At 42.6% G+C, this 9,928-nt stretch overlaps 1 protein-coding gene across 1 annotated transcript; it reads right to left on the bottom strand.

Moving 5' to 3' along the window:
- Positions 1-4,763: 4,763 nt before the first annotated feature.
- Positions 4,764-9,928, bottom strand: LOC134495692 (zinc finger protein 581-like). Its single transcript, XM_063301278.1, has 2 exons — positions 9,359-9,928; positions 4,764-6,459 (listed from the first exon to the last, which is right to left on the bottom strand). The coding sequence occupies exon 2, from the start codon at positions 6,408-6,410 to the stop codon at positions 5,652-5,654; it is 759 nt and encodes a 252-aa protein (XP_063157348.1). The 5' UTR covers positions 6,411-6,459; positions 9,359-9,928; the 3' UTR covers positions 4,764-5,651.

Below are 9,928 nucleotides of genomic sequence, written 5' to 3'. Positions count from 1 at the left end.
CCCCTGCACCAGCCTCTCCGGAACCAACCATTGCCACAACTCCCCCTCCTCCAGCTTACTGTTGATAACTTTTATAGTCTTTTTCGTGAATATGGAATGTTACATAAGTTTAACCCTGTCCCGTTTTGCCATCCCAATGTCCCGTTTTTGTCTCAAAGAAATATGGTCAGCCTACCTTTACTCCCAACCCAGATGTTACTGTTAATACAATCTGATGTGCTTCACCAATGATACGGCTGCTGATGCAATCAAAGGTTCAAAGCTGCCCAGCATCTGTTGGCCACTTTATGCTGCTGTGGGCTTGCCCATCCCTTCTGGTCATCAGGAATGAGGTTCAGTGCCATTCTGGCTTGGTTTGCAGAAGAGACGGGACACCTGGCTTCTGCAGAGGCATCTGCTTGCAGATTGCCAGACTGGCCCTTTCTATAGCTTTCATCAGGTGTTAACACAGGTTCCTTCTGGACCCAGGTTTAGTGCTGTTTTACATGGGCACTAGACCTGTGCTTCTTTGCAAACCAAGCCAAAATGGCACTGAAGCAAACCTGCAAAGAAGGTGATTTAAACTGGAAAAGAAAACCATGATCTGCCGCTGAGTAGTATGACAAAATGGATACTGATTATCCTTACAGTCACACACACCCCATACTATAAATCATGGTCAAAACATCCTGAAGCTATCATTCCCAACATTTCCCCATGTTATCAGGAATAGGCCATGCTTGTAACAGCAAGCATAAGCTGGCAACAGCAGCAACATGACCTCAAACACTCATGTACGTGCCCTGTAGGTTTAAGAACCTGTTTCACTGATACTGTCAAATCATCAAATTCATATGGGTTTATCTTTCACCTTTCACTTGTGAAGCCCGATGTCCCCTGGATGGCTCTTGTCTGTATATTTATCCAAATGCTTACCATATATTGATATCTGCTTGCTTTCTGCCATTCTGCATTTATACACTCCCTGAACTTACACATCATCTAGATCAGTATTTTTCAATGTAGCATGCTGTCTGGGGAATTCTGGGAGTTGAAGTCCACACATCTTAAAGCCACCGAGGTTGAGGAACACTGATCTAGACAAAATGCATTTCATTGCTTTTTGCTTGGGGTGTTACAAACTCAGCCGCCATCGCTTATAAACCATGGTTTATATTGTTGTTCAGTTGTTGTGTCTGACTTTTCGTGACCCCGTGGACCACAGCACACCAGGCCTTCCCGTCCTCCACTGTTTCCTGGAGTTCACTCAAATTCATGTTCGTTGCATCGGTGATGCTATCCAACCATCTCATCCTCTGCCATCCCCTTCTCCTTTTGCCTTCAGTCTTTCCCAGCATCAGGGTCTTTTCCAGTGAGTCCTCTCTTTGCATTAGGCGGCCAAAGTATTTGAGCTTCAGCTTCAGTATCTGTCCTTCCAATGAACAGTCAGGGTTGATTTCCTGTAGGATTGACTGATTTGACCTCGATGAATATATATAGGATAGATAACATCATTAGTGTGAGGGAGAGTGAGGTTTACTGCCAATGAAACACCTGCAAGAAAACAACCAAGCTCAGAGAACACCAAAAATCCAACATTTGTCTTTGGTTTTGTATTTTGAGGTGTTGGTAGGCTTAAATAGGCTTAAATAGGAAGATGGGCACGTTAAGGCTTATTTCACCTCTTAAAACTAGTAAAGTCTTCCCAGATTGGACCAGAGACCCACCCACTACCTGATGGAACCGTCAAGTGGGCAGAAATTAAATTAAATTAAATTAAGCCAGTGTATTGTGGGGGGTTAAGGTATTGGACTGGCCCTTCCAAGACCCAGGTTCAAGCCCACCCTCAGCCACAGAAGCCTACAGGGTTGTTGTGATGGAGAAAACATGGGAGGAGGGAGTGCCATGTGTGCCATCTTGATCTCCTGAACAAAAGGCAGGATATAAATCTAGCCAATAAATAAAAATTAACAAATAGCCCTTGTGTATGCCTTAGTATGAAAGATGAACTCAAGCATACTATGGCTTCTCCTGCCAACCAGATTAACAAAATTATGATTTAGTTTCATGTATGAATGCGCTCTCTCTCTCTCTCTCTCTCTATATATATATATATAACTGTTATTAAAGTTTTGATTATAATTGTAAAATCTAATACAAACTAAACTTAAAAGAAAATAGAAGGAATAAAAAGTGCAAGAAAAAAGAAAGAGAAAAGAAATATATAAAGAAGTGACTTCCAACCTTCATCACAACAAGTATAAACAAATTTAGTAACACTTCACCCTCTCTAAAGTTACAGATATTTATCTCTTCATCCCATATCCCATCTCTTATCTATAAACAAATCCATAAAACATCATCTTTTCAGTCCTGGTGTCAGCAGAAATCCAAAAAGGGTAGCTAGAAGTAACAACATATCTTATTTTAACCTTGATCAAATAAACCAACTTTATATTCCTTCCTTTTACTTCTAACAATCTTAATCTTTAGTCCCTTCAAACAATGTCATAGAACTTGATTTCTTTTCATTTCTTCTTTATACCTTCTCACAAGATTCTTCAAAGCTTTTACTAGTCTTTTTGTAAGTCCGATATACAAAAATTATCCAGGTCACTCCCTTGGTTTATTTGTATTTCCTTTTTAAAATTTAAAACCTCAGCGTGTTTCTTTTGTAGATCCAATGAAACATCCTTTTCTAAATCATTCTCATGGCCTGTCAGTTGTAAATCCACTTTCTGGATTTACCACTATTTCCCACATGAAGCTGGTTGTACTTTATAACTAATTCTAAAATCTTACTGTAAGTTTCAATATTCCAATTTTATCTGGACCCTTAGTCTGTTTAGAACTTTCTAAGATTGCAATCTTATTTAGCTTTTTGCTATTTATTTCAGATTCTTTAAATTCTTAAGCTTGTAATTAAAGTTCAGGATTAAAGGCAGATTCACCTGGCATTTTCAAACTTGTCATTCCAAAGGTCTCTAATAGCTTAGAAGTAGTCAATGCGCAATTTCTGAAAGTGATTAGAAAGTGAGGTTTGTGAACTTAGTGTCCTTTGAAAGTCTCTACTGTGGTTGCAAGCACAGTGGCTAACCCCATCATCTCCCAGCGCTCAAACCTGTGGAAAACTGCTGTCCTGCAGTCTCCTCACAGGGAGCAGCTGGCCAGAGGACATGTGGGTGATCTCCTGTCCTCTCCTTATCCAGAGGGGTTCCAACAGACCAGTCTACCCATCAGTTCCTTGGTCTTTTCCACAGTTGTCAGCTCTGCTTTTGCAGAGCCATCTTCAGTTTGCCGTTATCTCCCCCAGAAGCTCTTAATGTGTGAATGCTCTGATCTTCAAGGCATATCAGCTTTCATTATCCACCATCCCCCACCCCTGGAGCACCATCTTGGATCACTAGACAGTGGTGAGATGTGTACCAATGGCTGGAAAGATTTTTGTCATTTTCCAATCATTTATAGCATTCCTAAAAGAAATACAACTGAGATGTTTCTGCAAAATAAGCAACTCTGCCGGTTTACAGTGCTAATGTACTATTTGCTTGTACTAGTTGGTTGATTTGTCAATGTTTGTCTGTCATTATTATGCCCACCCATACCCAAAAGGCTCACTTCTGGGCAACAGATCTACAAGATAGAGGTAACACACCATGACTTTATTTGTACAGCACATAAAAATGAACCGGAATCCCAGAGAATTGTTTTTAATTAAAAAAGAGAGCAAAAACAGACATAGCTCAAATATTCAACACTATGCATGAAGGAGAGGAAATGTGGCCATAGCATCTCTCTGACCAGATACCAGTCCACCTGGTACCTTGCAACACATGTCTGCATAGCAGTCTCTCCTGCTTATTCTCCCACTCTCACATCACACCCACACTGCCAGGGAAACAGGCCCTAAGACCTGTAAAATATTGTAGGAAACCAGAGCACCCTCACCATGTATTTCTCCAAAGCCAATCTTAGGACTACCGTATCAGGATGGCAGCAGTACAGTCAACCACTAGATGGCAATATAGAGAGACTCAGAATGTTCTTTGCTGCAGCATAGTGGACATCTGGATTTTTACAATCCACATATAGTGGTCCAGCCCAAGTGGGTTTTTTGCTGCCATCCTGGGGTTTAGAGCAGCATTTCTCAACCTCAGCAACATGAAAATGTATGGAATTCCCCAGCCAGCATGCTGAGGTTGGAAACACTAGTTCAGAGTTAAGCTCAAGACTTCACCAGTTTGGGCCCAAAATTATCTGGGGAGCTGGGTTAAAATGGTGCCACCTAATTTGAGAAATTTAAAAAAAATCAAACTAGACCTGACAAGAGAATAGCTGAGCCCATACATGGAACTAACTGATCTGAAGTCTGAACTAAAACACTTTTGGAAGGAATCCCAAGTAATCAATTTTTCACTAGAAAAAAATTAAGGGTTTCAAAATAAGAGAGTGCTCAGGCCTGACAGTAAAGGAACATCCCATGTTTTATCCTTCACTGTCCCACTTCCCACATCAGGTTATTATGCTTTTAAAAATCAGTGCAGATGTCTTAAAGCCGTGCTTGAATTTTGAGAGGAAAGGAGGGAGGCGTAATAAAGCAAATATCACTCCTATTCCTCCTAATTTCAGCCAAATCATGGTCCTCTCTAGCCTTCCAAAAGCAGAACCTGTGGGGCTGTAAAAGAAAAACACCTCCCCTCACTTCTTTGTAATTTCACATTATCATAAAGGAAGAGCCAAATCCTTGTTTTCCAGGAACTATGGAGTTTAGCTGACACTTTACCCAGCCTCTTCTATTATTCACTTGGACAAAAGTGCTCTGTTCTCTTTGAAATCCTAGGTAGAAGAAAAAGGAATCCTCATAGCTGCCCAATTTAGCATCCCTTCCCACACCAGTTGGAATATTTATACAAACCCTAGAATGGATAATAATGCCCTAATCTTCCACCAGGCCATGGTTGCCATGCTGTTTGTGGGTTGACAGATACATGAAAAGGGAGGCCTACTTCCAGGCTTAGCGGGCAGTAGATTTCAACACCAGGTCCACAAATGCATTATTAATAGGCATGCAATGTCAGTCTACCTGATAACTTGTCTTTTGGGCATAGATAATAAAGTGTTATGCAGTATGTGCAAGTCTAGGCAGTGTCTGTTGGGAGTCAAAACGGCTCCTGCCAGAACTCTGAAGCCAAGTTAAATGCAACCAGGCTATGCTGCGTGTGGTGGAGAAGCGATGTTCAGCCATTGTATCCATGCTAGGTGTGCATGGCCTATAGGGGCAGTGCTAACAGTGATGCCTGAGGACAAAGCAGGAGGGGATCTTCCTGGCAGGTGGGGCAGGGGGAACATACAGGCATGACACACTCTAGTATCTATAAAAGACCATACCGGGTCCTTGTTGGCATGAGGAAGTAGGAGACGTCCATGCCAAACCTTGGCCCGCTGGTTCAGCCTGCCTGATAATTTTTAGCACACCTGGGAGAAATTCTCCACTCGTTTTTCCTGTGGAAAAAGCCATCATTGGGTTGACTGATGTGGAAGTATCAGATTCATAAAACACAGGCAGATTTAAGCAGGCTAGGATTACCACAGCATGCATGGAAGCTAGCGCAGTCTGGATGACACTTCCCTAAATAGGTCAGGCCAAATCAAGTCCCTCCAAAGATCTGTCTTTACGGCGTGGGGAGGAGCTGCAGACGGTGCTTCCGGCGGATGTGCCTCTGGAGGGTGTTGCGCTCCCCAAAGCGCATGTGGCATGCTTCACACTGGTAGGGCCGCTCACCAGTGTGCACCCGCTGGTGATGTGAGAGCTCTCCAGAGTCACGGAAGCGGCGCTGACAGATGGGGCACTGATGAGGCTTCCGGCCTGAGTGGGTATACTTATGGCGCTCCAAGTGGGAAGTGCGCTTGAAAGCTTTGCCACATGCTCGGCAGACGTGGGGCTTGCTTTCTGAGTGAGTAATGCTGTGGCGCTGCAGGTAAGACAGGTACTCAAATGTCCGCAAGCACACAGGGCAGCTATATACCTTGCGCAAGGTCCCCCCACTCCCACCCCCTTCGGGGCCCCCCGCTGTCCCCGCTCCCTCTTCCACCAGTACAGTGTAGGGCAGCCCCTGACTGTCAATCAACAAGTAGTGCCCCAGTCGAGAAGTTTCTCCTTGGTCAAGGCCTCCTGTCGTCACTCCAGGAGCATGTGCCCGCCTGTCTGCCCCTGGCAACCCATTCAAACTCTGAACAAGGGTGCCACTAGAAGGTGCTGGTGGGCGAGAGAGTTTAGGGGGTGGAGATTGGACATCCTCTCCCTCAACCCCCATCTCCAGCTTGATGTGCTGTCCCACATTGCTTATGGGTTCTTGCAGGTAGGGGGTTTCCAAAGTTTCTGGTAGTTTATGAGGATCTCTTATAGATTTGGAATGTCTCTGCAGCTCCATAAGTTTTGTACGAGTGAAGGAGTGATTTCCTTGGGGTGGAATGCCAAGTCTGCAAAGGAAAAAAAAAAGCAACTGTAGGAATGAACCTATGGAATGTAGTGATGTGTTAACAAATTAATAAATGGCTTTAGAAAACAGTCATACAGGAACAGCCACAAAGGTTTTAGGGTAAAACTATTAAACTGTAGTTAAATAGACCTATCAACCAGTTAAACAGTTGTTGATGACTTTTCATTATACAAAATTAAGCAGTTTAAGCAAATAAAATTAGCATCTTAATAGAGGTGTCTTTTGGAATCAGTGAAGAAAACCTTGCATTACAATTGGATACAGGCTCTCATTGACTGAATTCACATTATCACATAAAATAAACTATAATATTATTTGTTTGGACTTGGCTTACAGTTATAAATTCAGCCAACTGTGCTTTATTCACCAAACCACAGTCATATCAAGTTATGGATCAGAGCAGAAGTGATTAACATCTTTCACCAGGGGCGGGGCGCTGCACAGTATTTTCTTTCCTTGCTGTCAGTGGTGGCATGGCAAGTGGTGTCATCTCCAGAGGGGATGCAACTTAAAATTTTCTGCCCATTTTTCCTCCTGTTTGGGGGTAGTGGGGAATTAAATATGGAATGAATGCATTTTCCCCCACAGAGGCTTTCAGAACCATTTTTCATCCTTATTTAATGTTTTTATATTTAAAAAATCACACTGTTTAAAAGTATCCATTTTGCTAACGAGTTTTAGTAGGACAGTTTGGATGGTACTTGATGCCCTATCAATTAAACTTTTCAGACATTAATCCAGTAACATCCCAAGCCTGTGCACCTCTAGTTAGTATAAAGTGAACTTTATTCTGTTCAGGGAGATTACTCCAGCTAAGTACGATTATATTCTAAGGCAATCTAAGAAACAGTGACTTGGCAGTAAATCCAACTCAACTATTTCATTTTATATTTTGGATGCTACATTTCAAAACCTGGTTTTCCCAACTTAAATGGGTTAACTTATCTTTGAATGAAAAAGCACAGGATTGGGCTGCAAAACTGCAATTGATTACTTCTTCAATCATATCTAAAGTTTGTAGTCCCAACTGATAGAGCTAGCAAGACTGCAATTCTAAGCATACTTAATTAGGAAAGGCCCACTGGACACACTAGACCTGGAAACATGTATTCGGTATAGCAGCAAAACATTTTAGCTGGTAGCAAAATAACTGGCCTTGCCTTCTTTCACTTCCCGCAGCAATGTGATTCAGCAGAATTCTGGGAAATCTGTGCAGGCATTACCCCTTAACATCGAACAAAATGTTTACGAGCACTACAAAAGTCAAGTCTCCTGACAAACCCATAAATAATACATAAAGTGTTTGCTGTCTTTAATAAACATGTGACTCACCGTTGCCTTAATCCTTATCAACTGTGTTCATGATAACCAGATTTTGCCCTTTAAAAGTTGGCCCGTACAGCAGATATGTAAAAATCACATCAACCATAATAGAAGAGATGCAGAACAAGAGATCTAAAGAAAGATTGACTAATAGGCTAGGGCAGGCTAACATGGTTAGAATTAATCATCTCCAAGAGCCTTTTCCAACTCTGCACCTTCCAGGTGCATTAACAACATAAGAATGTAAGAAGAGCATTCTTACATTCTTATGTTGTAAGAATACACTGACTCCAAGAGACAAAATGCTGGGTCAGGACAAAGACCCAATAAGTCCAATATTCTGATGTCAGAGTGGCCAACCCAGTTGACTATGTTGGCTCAGGGATGATAGGCATTGTAGATCAACACATCTGCAGAGATCAGGTAGGGGAAATCTAATCTTCAGAATGAGGCAAGAGACATTATATACACCACAACTTCTAAAGTTATAATTTCTTAATTAATTAAACTACTACTACTACAAGCCAGTTTGGCATAGTGGTTAAGGCATCAGGCTAGAAGCCAGGAGACCGTGAGTTCTAGTCCTGCCTTAGGCACAAAGCCAGCTCTTGGGCCAGTCACTCTCTCTCAGCCCTACAAAGAAGGCCACTTCTGAAATCTTGCGAAGAAAACCGCAGGGACTTGTCCAGGCAGTTGTCAGGAGTCAACACTGACTCCAAGAGACAAACAACCCCCCCTTACAATTACTAAAGAAAGGATGAGAAAGACTGAGACATGCATAAAATAGTTATCTTGGCTTTTAAAGAATATAGACTGGCCAATACATCAACATTTGACATTAAATCCAAGAAATAGTTTATTTGGAAGTTGTGCATGTAGCTATCTTTAAGCAACATCTAGGGAAAGGGCAAGGGGTTCATGATAAGGATGCCTGGCTTTCTGTGTGGCAGCAGCAACTGGAAGGCCAGAGTATTTGGGATTTAAGATGTCTCCTCTGAATTTCTCCTAAGACTGGCTTTGTGTTCTGTATTCAGATTGAAGCTTTTCATTTCCAACTTAGCCAACTAGATGCCTCTGGGAAGTTTGCAGAGAAAATCACAAAAGCAGCAGTGTTCCCTTATTGTTTGTACCCAGTTTCAGAGTTATACTGCTTCTGAATATGGAAGCTCAGTACTTGGTTTATAATGCTTTAAGGAGAGGTATGCAATGGTAGTTGAGGATGGAACATATCGGAAGAACTGGAAGAACTGAAGAGCTATATGGTGGAACTGGCAGGAGAACTGGCGGGATAACTTGGGATTCCCTCATTTTTTGGACAAGCCAATCTGCACCCCTATGACTCTCCTGCTTGAGTACTACATGCCAATAGGCTATCCCTTCAATTAGCATATGCAAAATTTTTTCTCTGTTCCTAGTCTTGAACCATATGCAGCCTGAGGACTGACTTCTACATTCCACAGAAAGATTTTGGCAGAAGTCCATGTGCTTCCTCCTTCCTCTCCCAAATAACATCAGTACCCATATGTAGAAAAAATTAAGCCAGCCTCCAAACTTACCCTGCTTGGGTGATGTTCCAAAATCTCTGTTCTCAACTCTCATTTCTGCACCTAAGTTTCACAGCAAGGCGTGGCTGGTGCCAACATGCACCTTGTGCTATCATCCCATAGAAAGATGCCACAGTTAATGTCCAGGAGAAGATAAGTGAGGTCCTTGGGCCACCTATCAAGGTGACAGAATCAACAGGCAGCAGGAGGCAGTGATCCAAACAAAACAGTGAGCAACATAAATCCAAGATCTCTGTAAGGATCTGCCTGACAGAACATACCCCTGCCTAAAAGGCTCAGGAAGAAAAAGACGAGCAGCAGCACCTTCAACACAGCAGACAGCAATCCAGATGTAACAATCCAGACAGCAGCAAAGTTGTCCAAGGCACAGTTATAGTGAAGATGATTCTTAAGAAAGGATCCAAGACTGGGGGTGCCTACCCAGCAGGCACAGCCGGCGGCAAGCAATGCCAAAACGTCCTGACAAAGGCAGATGAATCCAGGCTGATTATCGCCCAAAAGCTTGGTGGAGTTACCAGTGGGCTCCCAGTATCAGTTTAAAATCAGCCACTTCCACCTCCA

Source organism: Candoia aspera, chromosome 4, assembly GCF_035149785.1.
Source record: "Candoia aspera isolate rCanAsp1 chromosome 4, rCanAsp1.hap2, whole genome shotgun sequence".
Classification (NCBI taxonomy): domain Eukaryota; kingdom Metazoa; phylum Chordata; class Lepidosauria; order Squamata; family Boidae; genus Candoia; species Candoia aspera.
The sequence above is the reverse complement of the archived record's forward strand: the minus strand, read 5'-3'. Positions and strand labels throughout refer to the sequence as shown.

What these genes read in the sequence shown, in the direction of transcription:
- LOC134495692 (XM_063301278.1), bottom strand. Translation starts at nt 6,410, where the DNA reads ATGGAGCTGCAGAGACATTCCAAATCTATAAGAGATCCTCATAAACTA.